Below are 20,251 nucleotides of genomic sequence, written 5' to 3'. Positions count from 1 at the left end.
ATAGATGGAACTCCATCCATTACATTTAGATGTATATACCACATGGGATTTCAGATTCTTATCAAAAGATGATTTCAGGGTGGGCAAGCAAGTTCTTAGCTTGCTTGTTTTGAGAATCATTTGAATATCACACAATTTTTTCACTCTACTTGCAAAACTCTCAGTAATATTTTCCCTGTATTGTACAAAAAACCTCGGTTTAGGCTCTTTATTGTTAAGACTTTTAACTTTTTTGAGATGTTATTCATTTTTTTTTGGGGGGGGGGGGGGTTGCTGTGACCTTTTCGCTCGTGACTTTTTATCCAACGTCTCGTTAACAATACTGGAGGACCACTCAGTTGGATATTGATTTTCAGTCCAGATATCTTGATTTTTCTTGAGAGCTACATGAAAGGATTGCCAGTCACTGGTCGCATTAAAAATCGCATGCACAGTCCCTTGAATCACATTTTTCTTATGTTGTAACGGTGCACAGCTACGGAAATTAGGATTATGCCGGTATCGGTGGATTTTTGCTACCAATGACAGCTAATTTTCCCATCTTCGTTTACCTTTATGTTTAGATCTAGAAATGCCAGGTCTCCACAACCGTTTGGTGTCTCAAGAGTGAATTGCAAGTTCTTGTGAAGAGAATTTGCATACTCGGTAATCTAGAGGGTTCCCCTTGACGGTGCACACTATGTCATCTACATACCTCTTGAAAAGTTTCAATTCCTGTGTGTCCTCTTTTGTGCCTTTTTCCGAACAATAGGAACAAATCCAAACAATGTCCTACATTGTCTTATAATCTGTGTCAGTGATATCTTTGCATTTTGCATGAAACCAGTTTCGGTAGGCCTTGGACATGTCTATTCTTGCACAAACCTTCTGGATCTTCTTCGTTGATGATCCTGCGAGCTATTTTTGCGCTAACACAATGTCACCTGTTGATTTCCCAATTCGGTAGGCATATTGAGAGGGTACCATCCAATCTTCGATTTTCGGGTTGATTCTCGTTTATTTTTCGGGTTGATTCAGGCAGTTCTTGATAATTAAGTGAGTGCAAAACAATGCCCTAATAGCCGAGTGATTAATACCTCCGTCGACGTGACAGGCGGACTCAGGAGGTCGGGTTTCGAAACCTACCTTCGGCTGATGTTTTCGCAACCCATAAAGAAAAATTGGATCTTTCTCATTATAGCCCCCCTTGAAAATATAGGGTATCTGACCACTAAGCTGTGGGGGGGGGGGGGGCTAAAATGGGAAAGACCCGAAAAATTTATCTATACTACAGCCCCTAAATTAAATTGCGCCGCCTGTGATTCGAGAGCATTTTTTCCGGCGTTAGTCGGTTTGTTTGTTTGAATTGATTGCTATTTAAGATATGAGAAATGTTTATATTTCCTACCGGAAATTAACCTCTTGTGTTGAGCAGTATTTGAGCCGACTTTGCTCAGTGAAAAAGCCCATAAGTTCAAACATCTGCCATGTGCGTCAAAGTCTTACCGATTTTGCAGAAAAGCAGCAGAAATTAAATGAACAGTGTCGAGAGTTAGAGCCAATGATTGCCGATGACTGCTTACGTGAGGACGCACTCCTTGAAATTTCCAACATCGAGTATGCTCTTTCACAGGTTATCTCCCAAAATTAACGGATATTTTCCTTGAACTGTCAATTGATTGTTGTTCAACCATGCTCTATTTAACCACGTTAAACCACGTAAAAACTGTGCCGCATATTTGCCCGCTCACGGAATTATTTTTTAAATTGACCAATAAAAGCTTTAGAGTTGATCTATGGCGCGTTTCACGTTAATTGTCCGCTAAATCGTCTGTTTTGCCCCCCCCCCCCCCCCAACTTAGTAGGCTTATATTTTTTACGCCCCCCGGGCGCACGTGCTATTTTCTTACATAGTAACGTGCTATATAACAACATATAATTTATAACTGGGGGGCGTAAAAAACACTGGGAGGCCGAAACAGAATAGATCCGTCATTTTTATATACGAAGTACAGATCTTCCAATTACAGCGCCAGCAATCGCTGGAAAGATTAAATTACAATTCTAACTAGTTATTTTCATGAAAGATTTTTGGGTATTTCTCATTATTATTATTTTATTATGGCTTCGTGGATATGCCACTGGGGTAAAAGCCCCGCATTTATGTTCTTGTTTTAGCACGACAGCTTTCGCAAATACAAATGAAAATCCGTCTGAATAAGTCTGTTTTTAATTGCTCTCAAACAAAGCTGGTAGCAATTATATTAGACCTGTGGTCAAAGAGGAGTCTGGTGTATCTTCAGATTTTTATCCTACAGGCTTTTTAATTGCTCTCGAAGAGAAGAAATTCTTGTATACGGTCTTGTTTTTCGCTTGACCGTTTTTTGACTTCTTGGGTGACTTTCTGCGTTTTGCTCGATCTGAAATTAACGCTCAATCACAATTTCAAGCAGCTGTTCTCAGTTGGCGGCAATTTAATACTAAAAAGTCCAATGATAAATGCGCCGAAATTGGCGTTATTTTCACTTTAAATACTAGTGGGGGTATATATTAACCTTAGGGGGTGTATATATGACGTTATTTGAAGCCCTCTAGTGAGTGAATTTCCTAGTCCCATTCATTCCCCCACCGTGCGAGTGAAGTAAGCTTCAATTGATTAGAGCTCCCGCTAGACGTTCGAGATCAATTCTTCCTACGTTAGTCGGTTATGTTTCTTAGCTGGAGCAGGTTTGTTCGTAACTTGAGTTTTGAATTCGTTTGTTTCGAAAATTTACCTCTATTTTTGGTTGTTATCTTTTGTTTTCAAACATTGGACTTTAATGGCAACTTAATTTTAAAAAAAATAGTTGTTAGGAATAGCTGGTAATATTCAAGGTGAAGAGCTCCTTGTGAGGTCCCTGAATGTTCAGGTCATAAATGCAGTACTCCTGTTAGTTAATTTCAGTTCATCATAATTTCCATAAGTTTAAACCTGATATTTCTTACTATCTATATATTGTGGAATTCTCGGATATTTATATATTGTAAACATTAATTATGCTACAAGAGAGAACAGAAGTCGCTGGAACCAAAGAGTTGCTTTATTGGAAAAGAAATTTTAGCCTAACTTATTGCTCTCAAATAAACTTTCTGGCAATTATATTAGTCCTGTCGATCTTCTTTAATATCTTTTGTTGACGGTTTTTTCGTCTGACGCATTGACTTTTCGTCCGCAAAAATAGGATAAACTGGTAGCGCCCAGCGGGCATTATGTGCTCTTTGAGCCTTCCAGCACTCTAGTCTCCGAGTATGCGATTCACAGAAACCGTTTTGGAAACTTATGATTTGAAGCGGGGTTCTTAGAGGTTGCCCCCCCCCCGCACACACTCCCTCTCTTACTTCACACCCTCACCAATCCTTACCCCTCCACATCGTTCAAGCCGTAAGGGGCCCGTGCGGCTAAAAACTGCCCTCCAACCGTTGTCTCCCCCGGCCCCACTGTTGCCCCGCTCCCTATCAGCGCACCGCTGCGCTCACCCCACGCCCCTTAAATTAAGCTAAAGCTACCCCCGCTGATTTGGCGGAGGTGGACTCAGGAGGTAGGGCTGGAATCCTACCTTTGTCTGATGTTTTTGTAAACTATAAAGAAAAATCTAGACTACAGCCCCTGAATTAAATTGCGCCGCCTGTCATTGCAAAGCAATTTTTCCGTCGTTTATGTTTATCTGAATTGATTGCTACTTAAGATGTAAGAAATGTTTTCATTTCCTACCGGAAATTCACTTCTTGTGTTGAGCAGTATTTGAGCCAACTTTACTCTGTGAAACAGCCTCTTATTTCAAGTATCTACCATGCGCGTCTTTTGAGAAATTGAATGAACAGTGTCATAAGTTAGATCCAATAATTGCTTTAGTGAGGACGCACCCTTTGAGGTTTCCAACATACAGTATGCTCTTTCACATGTTATCTCCCAAAATTAACAGCTATTTTGCTTGAACTGACAATTGATGTGTTGTTCAACCATGATCCTTTCAACCACGTATGGACCTTCGGTACACTAGATGAAAACAACCGTGCCGTATATTTGCATGCTCACGAAATTCTGTTTTAAATAAGCCAATAAAAGCTTTAAGAAAAATTCTATAGCGCGTTTTATGTTAATTGTCCGCTAAATTTTCTCATTAATTGGTTGCCGATTAAACGCCCGGTCGGCCAGTATGATGGCGGCCATTGTCATTTTTGTATATGAATTACAGGTCTTTCAGTTCCAGCGCCAGCAATTGCTGGAAAGATTTATTTGGGTATTTACCATTATTATCGTTATGGCTTCGTGGATATGCCACTGGGGTAAAAGCCCCGCATTTAGGTTCCTGTGTTAGCACGACAGTGTTCGCAATAACAAATGAAAATCCGTGTGCACGGGTTCTGTTCATTCCAGTCCCACATGTACTGAATTAGTCAGTTTTTTGCTCTCAAACGAAGCTGGTCTTTTTCTTATGGTCTTTTTTCGACTCGACGAGGAGTCTTGAGATTCTTCAGAGTTTTATTCTACAGGCTTTTTCATTGCTCTCGAAAAGAAGAGTTTCTTGTAAACGTGTCTTGTTTTTTGACTTCTCGAGTGACTTTTACGCCCATGACTTTCTGCGTTTTGCGTGATCTAAAATTCCCTCTCATTCGCAATTTCAGGCAGCTGTTCTCAATTGGCAGCAGCAATTTAATACTAAAAAAGCAAATGTTAGTGCTCCAAATTTGGTGTTTCAATTTGAATAATAATAGTATATTTTAATTTTAGGGATATATATATATATATATATATATATATATATATATATAGCGTTATTTGACGCCCCCTATTGGCTTTTTTAGTCCCATTCTGCCCCCAACGTGCGAGCGAAAAAAGCTTCAATTGATTAGAGCTCCCGCTAGACGTTCGAGATCAATTCATCCGACGTTAGTCGGTTATGTTTCTTAGCTGGAGCAGGTTTGTTCGTGACTTGAGTTTTGACTTCTTTTGTTTCGAACATTTACCTCTGTTTTTGGTGGTTGACTTGTTTTCAAACATTGGACTTTAATGGTAACTTAAATGTAATATATAGTTGTTGGGAACTGCTGATATTATTCAAGGTAAAGAGGTCTTAGTCACGTACCTGAAAGTTACGTCAGGTCATAAATGAAGTACTCCTATTATGTAATTTCAGTTCCCCATAACTTTCCATTACTATCTATTTTATGTCGATTGCTCTCAAACGAATGTTATAGAAATTATGTTACTCCTGTTGGTCTTTTGCGATTGTTCGCTTGACTGTTGACTATTTTTTCGTCTGACTCTTGAGTTTTCGTCCTCAAAAACTTGGTAAACAGGTAGCGCCCAGCGGGCATTAGGTGCTCTTAGAGCCTTTCAGTTCTCTCGATTCGACGTATGCGAATCTTTGAAACTGTTTTAGAGACTTATTCTTATGTTGTTTTTAGAGCGGGTTTTAGAAGTTGACCCCCACAACTTCACCTCCCCATAGCCCCCCACTTACTTCACCCTCAATCCTCTCTCCTGCACATCTTTCAGACCGTAAGGGCCTCGTCCAGCCAAAAACCGCGCTCCAACAGTTGTACCCCCACCCCACTGTTACACCACCCCATATCAGCCCCCCCCTCTGCGCTCACCTCACACCCCTTCAATAATGCTAAAGCTAGCCTCACTATACCGTGGCTAGCTACTGACGAAGCCAACCACGCGCCAGTCGTTTGTGAGCACTTTGCAAGGCGTTAGTCGCTTAAGTTATATAAGTAGATAAAAAGTGATCTCATTGTTGGTTTCCATTTTCGAGCAAGGAGTAGATAGTGAGCCCAAGCATACCTTTGTATGAAGATACTATAACGCGCATCCTCAGCTTTTATTTAAACGGACAAATAAATACATCAAGAGAATGGTATTTCACATGTTGACAGGAGTGGGATCTGCACATCGCTAATTCTCGTGTTGGACTTGGACTTTAATGGTAACTTAATTGTAATATATAGTTGTTAGGAACTGCTGGTATTATTCAAAGTAAAATAGTCCTTGTCATGTCCCTGAAAGTTACGTCAGGTCATAAATGAAGTACTCCTATTATGTAGTTTCAGTTCACCATAACTTTCGATTAGTTTGAATCTAATATTTTTTACTATCTGTATTATATCTATTGCTCTCAAACGAATATTGTAGCATTTATATTACTCCTGTTGGTCTTTTTTAATGCGATTTATCGCTTGACTGTTTTTTTGTCCGACCCATGACTTTTCGTCCTCACAAACATGGTAAACTGGTAGCGCCCAGCGGGAATTAAGTGCTCTTAGAGCCTTTCAGTTCTCTCGATTCGACGTATGCGAATCTTTGAAACTGTTTTAGAGACTTATTCTTATGTTGTTTTTAGAGCGGGTTTTAGAAGTTGACCCCCACAACTTCACCTCCCCATAGCCCCCCACTTACTTCACCCTCAATCCTCTCTCCTGCACATCTTTCAGACCGTAAGGGCCTCGTCCAGCCAAAAACCGCGCTCCAACAGTTGTACCCCCACCCCACTGTTACACCACCCCATATCAGCCCCCCCCCCCCCTCTGCGCTCACCTCATACCCCTTCAATAATGCTAAAGCTAGCCTCACTATACCGTGGCTAGCTACTGACGAAGCCAACCGCGCTCTAGTCGTTTTTGAGCAGTTTGCCAGATGTTAGTCGCTTATGTTATATGAGTAAATAATAAGTGATCGCATTGTTAGTATCCAGTTTAGAGCAAGGAGTAGATAGTGATCCCTAGCATACCTTTGTATGAAGATAATATAACGCGCATCCTCAGCTTCTATTTTAACGGACAGATAATTACACCAAGAGAACGGTATTTTACATGGTGACAGGAGTGGGATCTGCACGCCGCTAATTGTCGTGTCATTTACCACCGAATTGTGAGTCTTGAAAGAAGTGTAAAACTTGATGCCAGAGACAGGAACACTGAGATGTTCAGCAGATTCACTAAGCAAAAACCATCACGGTAGCAACAAAAGTCAATACCTGGAAAATATTGTTACCATGAGCCTTTTTTTCCGAATCAGCATTGGACGTAACCAACTTTGGCGCTTTATTGGACAGACCCCCAGCGGTATGTTCGGGATTCTTACAGAAATTATGGACAATTAAGTCCAAAAGTAAAGTCAGCCGCTCTAACAAGACTTCTTTGTTTGTTTATCTGTTTCTATCGCCTACTACTATTTGGTTTGTGTGCTATGACACTACCTCAGCATTAGAAAACTTGATTGATTCTTCAAACTTTGTTAGATACAGTTATGTTTCTTTTGCTGTCAATGATTAACAGCAATGAATTAATAAGCACTCAATTAATAGGTCACAAATGATAAAGAGACATCTGAAACCATTTTTTATTGATGTTCAAACAATCTAGATTGTGACAAGTTAATGATTTGATAATGTCGCAATTTCTTTTAATTTAAAGCAAGGAAAAATTGTTCATCATTAAAAATTGGTCATAAATGGCGCACGCTCAGATAACCCTCGATTTTTTCGATGGAAGTGAAAAAGATGACTAGCCATTTTGAGCAGCTATTTCGTTGGATACGTAGCAGTCGATCCCTGATAATGAGCTAGTTTCGCACAGTTGCATCTTTGGTAGAATGCTTTGCGATTCGACCAGAGATTTACAGTGGCCAATCGAGATTTGGCTCTCAGTTTTGATGTTCTACAAAACCCACGTTCTTGTGAATTTACTGCGAAAAGCAGTTCGTGCGTATCCAACAACAAATCTATTATCTGATTTTGAAGTATTTCATGTTTATGCAGTTATAACAATGGACGGACACTTTCGTACGTTGAAGTCCGATTTTTACCCCAAATATCGTTCAAACCACTTTCTGATACCGGTGCATGTGCAAATGTGATTCCAATACAAACATTTTACCAATTGCTCGAAAACAAAATCGATATCTCACTTCCAATCCAGAAACCATACCCTCTACAGTTAAAATGACACTCAGTCAGTTTGTAACAGTTGAAACTGAAGTATCAGTACCATTCAAATTGGGAAACCAAAACCTGAATTAAAAATTTCTTGTCCTAAGATCGGCAAACTTTTTGATCCGTGGTAAACCATTCTTCACAAAAACCACAAAATCCAAATACACCCGAAGAACAGCCTGCTGTAGTTTTCTGACATGACGACATAAGGAAATTCAATAAAGGAAATGTAGCACGAAACAATAAAAGAAAACGAAAAAAATCTTGAAACTCGAAATATCAACGTTACTTGAATATCCAGAGACGAAAATTTGGGAAATTTTACAGGAATCGTAGTCCCTAATTTATCACTTGAAGAACAACCTCAACCAAAAATAAACTGTATGTTTCTGTTATGAATTTTGCAGACGATCTTATAATCTTGCCAAACAAGACATAAATTGGACGCTTTCATGTTTTAACATGCGATCAAGCCAAAAATTCGTTCCCAATTGAACCTAGTTTTATAATACTAGCAAGAATGAAGGACACAGAAAATGTAAAACATAAAATCAGACAGATAATTCAATGAATTAAAATTTTTAAAATCAGCGAAATACACATTCCGGGATTTGTCAACCACATTATCGAGGAAATTTCAGCGGAAAGTTCATTTCAATTTATTTTACATCTCAGTCAACGATGCATGGTTCAGATATGCAAACACCAACTGGAGCCTACATGCCGGCTATCCGCGCGACAGCTGCCTTTTGAAGTCTCTAGATACCCTAATCATACAGCAATGCAATGCGCAACAAATAATCGGAAGGCAGAACGAAAGCAGTATTTTCTTTAAAATAAGAAAAAACAATTTGAAAATGCCACTTAAGCGCAAACAATAACAATAATCTGATCTTGAAGTTTTTCACCTTTATGCAGTAATAACAATTTGGAAATTGTTACAGCAATTGAAGTACCTAATGAATTACTGGAAGAATCAACACGAACAAGCTGTACATCCTCCTTAAGCACAATCTCAACCGAAATTAAACTTCTGTTTTGAAATGCGCAGATCTTGTAACCTGGCCAAACAAGACAGAGGTTGGACGCTTTCATAATTTTAACATCTGATCAATCCAAAAGTCTATTTCCAATTGACGATAGTATTATATCACTTATCACATATATTGGAATGAAATGAAGGACCAAGATGTAAAAACAAATCAATCAAATAATTCAAAATACATTTGGAAATCATGAACGCCAGCCTAGGAAACCAGCACCTGAATACAACAAATTATGGTTCCCAACGCCAGAAAGTTGCACTGCTGTTATTGTTTGATCAGTTTTGAAGCGGGAAATTGATTATCAATTATTGAATTTGCAACAACTCGAAAAAATTGACCCCTGCAGTTCATCGAAAGACAGAGAGAACCTCTTGAGACAATTCAAATGGAAAAATTTGTCCTGGCTGATAATCAAAAATTAAAATTAGAAGAACTAGTAGAATTTAGTAACGTGTTCGCAAAACAGGTTCGACATTGGTCATAACGCCGGTCAACTTGCCCTGATGAACTATTACTTTCTAATTACTACACTGCCTCATCCATAGTATATCAGTCCTTTGTTTGCTCGTCGAAAACAATCAGGGAATCATGAATAAGCTATGACGAAGCGATCACATTCTACGAAATGACTACCTTAACAGCAATTTCGCAATATCAGACATGTACTGTGCATCTAATCACTCTGCAGGAAAGTTTTCCTCAAGCTTGACTCTTCACAAGCTTAACCAGGACTACAATATGTATTTCTTTAAAAAGTTAGCTACCATTGAATTGGATTCGTACTGATGGTATAAGACTATGTTAAGGACAAAAACTCAGGAGAAAGAAGACCTACTCGCCAGTTTTATTTGGTTAACGGTTGTTTACCAGTCAAAAACTCAATTTTGTCGTTTATGGAATTTCGTGCTTCGATTTTTGTATGTGATGATTTCGCAAACTATATCTGGGGTTCTACCACAACTCTTTATAACTGGGCATGCATTCCGTTGTATTGGCAGCTCTGATGGACGCTGCGTCTGACGCTTTTTTTTACTTGAAGACAGTCTTAATTAGAGGAATGCACCAAAACGTAGGGAACAACCTGCATGTTACATCTGTATTCTGACTCTGGATTGCGGGACACAAAATAGGGCCAGGTTTGAATACGTGCGACAAAATCAAAGCTACAACGATAAACATTTCTTTAACGGTCCCACACCAAAGTACGCTGTCTCAGCTACCTGAACTCGAAGAGCGTCCCTACAAAACCGATGCCTGGATAGTTACAAGACGTTAAAACCCAAGTTGATAGACAGCCGCAGCCTACCACGAGCGATCTGCTTGACGCAATTGCAAAGCCAATAGCGCATGATTGAGTCTTCTTAAGTCGACTCTTACATCAAAATTAGAAACTTATGTACCGCTCAAACTTGGGCGCATCCCTACTATAATAGTCTTTGCGGAAACATGTTACTGCATATCTTCTTTACGTTTCTCTACCATAAATTCAAAGCATTACAGGACGTTTCTCAAAATTTCTAAAATTGCAGTTTGGTGACATTTGAATGAAACCTGTATTCAGCGTAAGTCTTGATAAAATTTATCTCATTGATAAAAAACCCGTGACGAATGTTAAGACAAAATGGAGATACAGCATGAAACTACTATCCGAGAGTGGGCAGAGGATAGCGGAGAACTTCTGAAACGAAACGACTTAACTAGACGATTTTCGGGTGTCCGCTGACACTCTCATTGGATATCTTTCAGCGGAGGCATAGAACTGGATCCGACGGATGCAAGATCATTCGCGATAATGAAAGGTCCAATCACAAAATTTGCCGCACACGCTACAATTCATGTCAGTAACGTTTAACATGCTACGAAGAAAAAAAATAATCATATTTTTGCCAAAATGGTCATATTAGAATCATTAATCACCCCCATTGATTGTTTGAACCTAAAGGGGTTACTATGATTTGATACTTACGAAATGACTATTTTCTTATTCTATTATTGTGCTGTTTTTAATCCGATTTCGTAGTTGTAATGAATTAATAAATCTCAATGTATGCATACCTTTTACTATTATTGAGCTTTTTTTTCTAACTTCACATAACAGACGTCTGCTTTAATGTATTTTAACCCAAAACAAATAGTTCCAAGTTTGAATTTGGAAAATCGGTGCATAGCTTTAATTTTTTCGGGCGGGAAGACTTTTAAAAAGCATTCCATTGGGTTGTGTATAGTAGCCACAATACGAAGTATGGGACTATTATTAGCCCTCCCTAGGTTTTGACAACTCGAAGAGTATTGGTGTTCTACAATTTTTTAGGCGAAGCAATTTCGTTCATGACAATCTTTTGTGTGTTTTCTACCATTGACTGCTTTTTTAGAAAGTTGAGAACATAGTAATTTTAATAATATTGCTATATATATTAAGAATCGTCTCCCTCCAATACTCGTCTTCCTTCATGGGGGCGTAGGGCCGTCTGCAACTCGCTCTATAAAGTGACTAACAACAAAAGAACTGGCAACGTACTATAAAGTAACTAGCAACTATAAAGCAAGCTTTTTTTCTCAGAAAGAAAAGTTGACACATACTCGGTAGCCATAACATACATTGGCTCGAAAGTAGTAATCTTTGTGGTGGTCTACCGCACAGAAATAGGATCCCTGCCAGCCCAGTCTGGAACCAACTTCAAAATCATACAGCTTAGCGCTAGAAGCTTTCCTACACTGCCGAGCTACGGATACCGAAAACTACTTAGTCCAAATCACGCGTAAGGCAAAGCTGAGTAATGCAAAACTTATAGTACGATTTAGTTAAGCAATTCGCTGAATAGTCATGCGATATTTTCCTAGCTAATACATAAACTATCTAAGTTATTTTTTTAAACCATTAAACATTAAACCTGAAATAAGGCAACATGGCCCAGATGGTAACTCCCGTAAACTCATAATCACCTGGGTTACGTTGCCCTTTCGATTCCACTATAATGTATCAAATACAAACAAACAAAACTATCTGACTTTTGTCTTTTTTTATCAAAGCTATCTCAGGTTTGGGTTTTTATCAGACCTAAATAAACAATTTGCTCTATGAAAACAACGAAGAAGTAAACTTCTCGCCTTTCTCAAAAATAACCTTGAAAAACAGTCCAGAAACCTCGGATAACTTCCGATATATTGTTTACAGCGCTCAAGTCTTAATTCCATCTCAGTTTTCCTTTGAGTTAAACACAGAGACGCAAAGTCGATCAAAGAGGGCAACGTCATGACGCAAGTTCACCCGAAAGGACTAGCACATTGGATTAATCAATTTTCGGAATGGCAGTTTGCAGTTGTTAACCATGAGCCACAAAAGACACAGCAGCAATTCAGATGGTGTAATGACCTACCATTTGAGCACCAACACATTTTGGTCTATACAAACAGTAATCCAAAATACATTGAGAAGATTATTAAATCCTATATCCCTCATGAGAGTAAGGTTTTCTTTGAGATCAAAGCCTGAATTTTTACGCCAACAAGCGCTTCCCAGACATTCAATGAGCAGTTCTTGCGATTTAATTCATCAGATATTACAAAACGAGGAGATATCTTCGAGCAGTTCACAAGAAACGCTGATACAGTAATGGACATAGTATGGAAAATTGAACGATCTTGCCCGATTAGACGATTGGAATCTGCATGCATGACAGAATATCAGAGGAGAATTTTGTCAAAAATTGAGAGCCTTGAGAGTACCGACTCCCCATTTAAACAAACTTTAGAAGAATTTATTGATATTTTAGCGTCTGGGTGGGGATCGATTTACAGAACTGACCACTCAGTTTATTTGGAAGTTCAATGTGGAATGAACAACGCACAGTGCGCATGCTGGTAATGTTGGGATGCCCCATTACAGGATAGTTGTGACGTATACGAGGCAAATTCCGATGAGTCGTCAAAACAAACAAAGGAAAGCAGATAAAAGAAAAACTTCTATGCAAAGAATTTTCGGTAAATGCACTCTGTTAACCAGTTGGTTGCGTAATCAGTTTCATGATAACTATTCCTGATATTAATAAAGTTTTAAGCAACTTTGAAATTTTTTCTAAATTGTTTCCTAAAAACAAAAGAACAGTGAATGCGTTTTTAGCTGTCTGTATGTTTATTGATCCAAACACCGATCTGCAAATCATTAACAATGCAAATCATTAAGATGGCTCCGCATGGTGGGTTGACAGGATCTGGCAACAGTAAATTGCATGGCTATTTGAAAAATTCAAAGATCTTGAACACAGGCTGCTTTTCTTGATGCTTACGGCTTTATGAGGGAACAATATGATATAGGACCTTGGTATGTCTACATGTTGTCGGAAATTCCAAGCCACTTTCTCTTTGGACACCTTACAGGAATATTTTTTTGGATTTTGTTCAAACTGGTTTCTTGGTCCTACTTTGTAGCTCTTACCTTTTGAATGAATAATTACCATACATAAATTCACACTGCACATCTCTAAACTTGGATCTCTTCATTTACCTCAGACAAGCGTCAAGCGAAAAATTATTTTGAGAAAACGGTGTTGGAAAAAAGTGGGTCACAAATTTGTATTGGTTTAAACCGAAATTGATCTCACAATATCTGAAGTAGAGCTGCTAGTAGAAGCATATAAGTTATTGGAATTTTTTTTAAAATATCGCAACATTCTGCTCAAATTCTGCCGCCAGAGCCACCTTTTGAATGAATAATTTGAGTCTGTCACAGCTACATTTTAGAAATGGGGGATGACTTGCCAGACTGTCAGTTGGATTTTGCAACCAAAATTTTTGATCGGAACGACCAAGAAAGGCCACCGTGGAAGCTATGTGGAAGCATAGAAAGATCATTAGTCTGTTACAGTTTACACATTTTTCTTTTACTCGGTGCCATAGCAGTCAGTCTCTGTTTGCTATTCATGACAAAATTTTCAACAGAACGCCCTGAATTTTGGTCGCTGCTAGCATTTAGTATTGGTTGTTTAATTCCAATTCCAAAATGAATAAGGTTATGGTGACTGATCCTCATTTATTGATGATGGTGGTAGGACCCAGCGGCTCAGGCAAAACTCGATTGGTTGCCGAACTCATCATTAAACGGAAAAAAACTGTTCTACCCATGCTTTGAGACGTCTATCAACATTGGCAAAAAATTTATGACGAGCTATACAAGTATTTGGGCGCAGGAATTAGTTTTATACAAGGACTTGATTGGAGCAATATTAATTCTACTCGCCTATTGATAGTTTTTGACGACGTCTACACAGATGCATGTCAGCCGGAGGAGTTTTTGCCTTTAGTCATTTCTGGTCGACACAAGAACCAGCATGCAATAATACTGAAGCATAACTTGTATCAAAAGAGCCGAAACTCAAAAACCATTGACCTTAATGTTACTCCCATGCTTTTGCAGAATAATCCTAGAGATATCTTACAAATTGATGTACTTGGCCGTCAGCTGGGCAACCGCAAGCTCGTCTTATTGGCCTATAAATTAACAACCAAGGAACCTTTTGGTTGTTTGTTAATTGGTCTGTATCGTAGATGCAGTGAGCATTTACGGCTGACTCTCAAATAATATTTTACTGCTCAGAAACTTGATGAATATTTCACATCATCGGACTACTTTCAAACTGTTTATGGACTTCAAACCTGTTCTGAAGCGCTTCGCAATACTTCACTTGAGTGATAATTTCATAAATTTTTTACTGGATGGTGTATATAACATTGTTCAGGGAAATGTCTCATTAGGAAACAATGTACTTAAAGAGAACAAATTACAAAAATTCAAAAACCTTAGTTTTGTGCAACAAAATTTAAACTCAAACAGAAACGAAAGCTTTTAGCAACAAATCAAGGACTGCTGCTTGTTAAGTTGATCTACGAGCCGATTCAGAGTCATTTTGAAAATGAACAATTGCAATAAATCGATCGCTCAAAAATTCATCCTAATTTCACAACAAACATACAATGAGCTGCTAAACGCAAACAACACAATAAATCAAGAGTCCTCATCAGTTAAAAAGTTTTACTATCAGACAACAGGGCAAATGAATCTGATATTGCAGCGCAATTGAGCGTTGCAGCTACATTAAACAAAAAAACCTAAAACAGGAATCAGATCAGGAATCTCGTGAAATGCTAGCGAATGAGCATCTTCAGACGAATCTGAGCGGAAATGAGGCAAAACAAATTGTAGGAGACTTATTGTCAGCTGGCATGTCGAGTGGTAAAGTTGCAAAATCCAAAACAATTATCAAACTACTGCAAAATTTAGACACAATAACTGTTAACAAGCAAACTGGAGAATACAAATCAGAGGAGGAGGCCCTCCATCAGATAGCAATCTATATGACTCGCTGATCAATATCTAGCAACCAACAAAGAAAAGTTCCAGCGGCGATCATGGATTGATAAAGGAATTAAAAATTGCACAACATCTGATTTCAAACACAAACGCCAAAGCAGTTTGATCAAAGCTGACAGGAAACTCTAACACCACATTGCTCTCCATGTTTGCATCCGTGTTGAAGATCTTATCAGCGCAACTTATTGAACTGCTTCTTTTATTAGGTGGAGTAAAGGAAAACCCAGGCCCAACTAAGAAACTTAAATGTGGAAATAGCAAGAAACGATTAGGAAAAAGTACAGAAAACAAGCCCCTTTTTTACTGCACGATATGTGGTTGGGTCCATAATCAATGCTCTGGGCTGTTTGATGCAAACGAATACAACAGCAACAACTTTACCTGCGTCAAATGCAAGCGCGAAAGAGTTGTATCAACGGCACTTTCAAACAACAAGGAACTACAGACAGTACATAAATTTTTCACTGAAGTCAATCATCCTTCTTCATATGGCAGCATTAGCAGGTTAATCAAGGAAACTGGACCCAACCGACAGACCGTCGAGAACTACCTAACACACAACTCAACATATACCAAATTCAATATGCAATCTCTAGCCAACGAGAATAGGAATACTCGATATCTATTAGTGGCTGTCGATACATTGAGTTGCTTTCTGCGCGTTCAACCAATGAAGGATCAGTACGCCTCAAAAACGAGGCGTGCGTGCGTCACCACGATATCAACAAAACCAGAAAAAGTGTGGACTGATGATGATAAAGAATGTTTAGGTTCATTTAAAAAACAAAGTGAGCAAAAAATATAATCATATACCAAACAGGAAACAAAAAAGTGCATTTGCAGAACGCAACATCCGATCAATCAAATCATTATTACATAAATATCACACCAGAATCACACCAGCATTTACATTGACAATTTGCAGAGCTTCGTAACGGTTTTAAACGCTCGAGTAAACAGGACAACAGGGCTTGCACCGAAGAGCGTCACAAAGCAGCATACAAGCTATTAAGTGTCACTCAAATTGAACGATAAGATCTAGAAACCACAATTTTCTGTTGGTGAAACTTCGTATTAAAAGAAACATCGAAACATTTCATCGTGGTTACAAAATTCAATTTAGTCATGAGATTTTTAGAATAAATAGGATACCCAGTCTCAACCCTCCAAACTATCGAGTAGTTTCCCAAGAGACAAACGAACAAGTTTACGGCAGATTTTACGAATCTGAGCTGACAAAATTTTCGGAAACATAAAAATGGTTAATGTGGAATACTCGAATAGTTTGTCGATAAATTTAATCTCCAATTCCTCCACACCTATCCCGGAAACACAGTGGCATCCTTAGCCAACCTGCTCCCCAGAACAATTGACCTCAACAAAAAATTCGGCTAATGGCATGTGGCGTTGCTAGAAATATCATGGCCAGCAAAATTCATAAATGTAACGCAAGGAATTATACAGCTTCATCAACTTCAAAATTAAAGTTCAGATTCAGCCGTCAGCAACGACGACGACGACCACCACTCAATAGAACTAACAAGTGCTGAAGAAATATACGTCGGAATAGGTCGTCCCTGCCGTCATCGTGGAACAACAAACGCAGCCCTAACTTTTCAAAAAGCTCGAAACATGAGAAACATAATTAAAACTGGTTATTACCCAATCTTGACCACTTGATGACTAAGATTTTTAAAAAATCCTTTGGAAGTAAACGAGAGTACTGGCCATTGAAATGGAGCGTGTCGGGTCATAGTCAAAAGCTAAAACTTTTGTCCACGGACAACAAGAGCGATACCCTATCAACAGAAGATTATCAAACGGCCGCAAGGTCTAGCGAAGGAGAGCAAACAGAGGGAAATGAGTCAACCAGAGCAAAAGGTCCATCTAGTATTGAACTTCTTTCTACAGACTGTCAAAACTTCTCGGAACCAGTCTCCTGAAACTGGTTATCAAGCCCAAATATCCAATTGACCTACTCGGTGGGCGACATACGATGTTTGTTTACTGTGATCTCATCCAAGATGAAATTTTGGGAAGCACTCTGACTTCACTTCTTAGATCCGTGCCCCTAACAAAAGTTACCAACAAGAAAGAAAACACACCAATCATATGTTACCATTCGTTTTCCAACCTGCAGTGGAAACCGGTTGTGAAGTCATCATTTCAATCAATAACCATAACAGTTCGCGACGAAACAGGCCAATTAAGGTCATTTCTATTAATTGGCTGACTCTAGAAATTCAATTGTTACCCCATTAAATCATTCTTCCCATAGCCAACTGTGAAAGCAGTCGCTAACAATTAATATTGAATAATGGACGCACACTGTGACGCACAAATTGCGAGGAATCAAGACAACTATATTAATCACGGCGGCCCCGCAATGCAATTTGGTGCAGGCGCCGCTGGCCTTGGCGCCCTCGCAGTGAGAATTGGTCGATGCACATTACCACTTTTGAGAAAATATGTGCTTCCTTTTACTAAAACAGTTGGACGTAATTTGGTGAGCGCTGCACTCCCTGAGATTAGAGAAACAATATCAGGAAAGAAGCGGCTGAAAACGGTAGCAGAAAATCTATCAAGAAATCACTTTCTAAAAGCATAGCAGACTGCGTCGCAGGAACGAGTGCCGCACGCGCGGGGGCGGAGACCAACCGCGTCGGCCCGGCGAGTCCGCGCTGCCGTTCCGTCCGCTCGCCGGCCGACCGGTGGGAGTCCTAAACAAACACCCTTATCAGCAAAACAGCAGATAAAAAAATCTTCGGGACAAAAGCGAAAAGCGAGTACGCCCGTTTCTCAAGACACAAAACCCAAACGCAGTCGAACAGATATTTTATCAAACAGACGGTACTCAAAAATGGCCGAGTTTACGAGCCTAGCAACCGATATTGAAAATCCAGTAACACATACAGCTCTAGATTTTTTTTGAAAAACCCAATGTTCTCGTTAACTATGAGAGTGGATTTGTTCAAGAAATATACCTTCAAGTTGGTTCAAGAGGACCAACATTGGACTTTTTAATCACTGGAGACCAACGCAATCGCCTGGACCTTAACTACATACAATTGGGGCTTCAAGTAGCAATTTATACAGCAGAAGGAAAAGATCGCGTAAAAATAAATGATGGTACAAAGTCGTGTTTGCTAACAACACACTCCATAGACTGTTTTCTCAAGTTGATCTATATGCTAATGGAATTCTGATCTCTGACAGCAACAAGTTATCATCATCGTGCATTTCTTGAGACAGAACTGACAGCAAACAGCGATAGTAAGGAGACATGGGCGGCCTGTCAAGGTTACTGTTACGATCCTGAACCCCCCCCCCCGATGCCAACAAATCTGAATGGCTTCAGAAACGAATGAAATCTACCTTGGAAGCAGAATACATCTCCAGTCTATATGGGTCCCTTTATGTAGATTTTTTCGGCTGTGAAAAACTGATGATCCCAGAAGTTGATATTCGAATTAAACTTTATCGCGCTAGCAACGAATTTAGCTTGATAAGCTTAGGCGATGACGCTGACCAGTTATAGAAAAATGTTCATTATTTGTTCGCAAAATAACCGTAACCGAGTCTGTTCGGCTTTCCATTGAGAGAGCATTGCTTAAATCCCCAGCGAGATATCCTTACTTTGAATCCCTATGCAAGCATTTTATTATGCAGTCGGGGCAAAATTCTTTTGTCAAAGAGTCCATATTTGGTACGGAAACCATCAGGCTACTAACACTGTGCATGGTGGCAAATAGCAAGCACTCCAATAGACACTGAGAGCAATGTTCCTATATATCACAACAGTCTCTCAGCACTCGGCTTTAAAAACGTCGGAGACAAAATTTCTGTAGAAGATTTTGTAAACAAATTTATTGTGGCTTTTGATTTGACATCATCACATGAGGCATCAAAAAACCTTAAGTTATTCCCGGAACTAACAGGAGCACCTATTACTCTCAAATTATTCTTCTCTGAGGCTCTTCCAGAAGCAGTTGAGCTCTTCATATTCGGAGAACTCTTCAGTCAATGGTTCATTAATGAAAAAGGGAACGTTTCCAAGAATCAAATAATGTTCAATGGATAATGTCAGCTTAAAAAACATTGTGAGAAATTTTCGCCTGCTCAAATTTTCGAGGTATCTGGTGTCAGCCGACAATTTCCCAAGAATAGAAAAAGGGCCACGATTTCAGATAATTAACACTTCACCTGTTAAATTAAAGGGAAGTCACTTGATACTACTTGTTGCAATCAGCTCATTTGTATCTACTATAGACAGGCAACGCAAAAAGAAACTGAAATCGTTTGTTAACATAATAATTTGGAATAGCCTCGACATTCCATTGAGTTTCTTTATGGGTTTCTGTAAAAGATTGGGTTTGCTTTACTCTGATAATTCCGCTAAGTATACCATACATGAGACTGCTTCTTCCCCTCATCCGCAATCTCCCTCCTCCCACCTATGCGGTCTCTACTGTATATATATATATATATATATATATATATATATATATATATATATATATATATATATATATATATATATATGGCATGCCTATTACCGAAACGCAAGCGACCGCCTCAAGGTAACGAAGCAGGTATGACTAATCGTGAAACAGCAGTAAAAAATATTGGATTGATTAACGAATTAAATTGATAAGTTATTTCAATACCAAACTGCAGTCAAACTTTAAAATTTTTGTAAAAAAATTTTAACCCACAAAAATTTTTCCGAGTCTGAGTATTGAACAATCATCCGAGATCGCTTGGGAGGCACTGATTCAAAATAACTCTCACAATTATCCCCATCATCATCAACATTTTGAACCGAGAAATAATCCTGTGCATTGCAGTCCTCGGCTTCATCAAGAATGAGAGGGTTTCTCCAG

At 39.0% G+C, this 20,251-nt stretch overlaps 1 protein-coding gene across 2 annotated transcripts in view; it reads left to right on the top strand.

Moving 5' to 3' along the window:
* Positions 1-20,251, top strand: part of LOC142354508 (peptide chain release factor 1-like) — a 157,943-nt gene that overhangs the window by 112,191 nt on the left and 25,501 nt on the right. Inside the window, exon 2 of one of the 2 annotated variants that reach the window (XM_075406832.1) lies at positions 1,364-1,596. In XM_075406832.1, coding sequence (XP_075262947.1) covers positions 1,364-1,596 — 233 coding nt within the window. Of the gene's footprint in view, positions 1-1,363; positions 1,613-20,251 lie in introns of those variants that run through there. The other variant, XM_075406833.1, reaches the window with a different exon arrangement.

The sequence above is a fragment of the Convolutriloba macropyga genome, chromosome 15, assembly GCF_964194025.1.
Source record: "Convolutriloba macropyga chromosome 15, txConMacr16.3, whole genome shotgun sequence".
In the NCBI taxonomy this organism is placed as follows: Eukaryota; Metazoa; Xenacoelomorpha; order Acoela; family Convolutidae; genus Convolutriloba; species Convolutriloba macropyga.
This window is presented reverse-complemented; position numbering and strand designations above follow the sequence as displayed.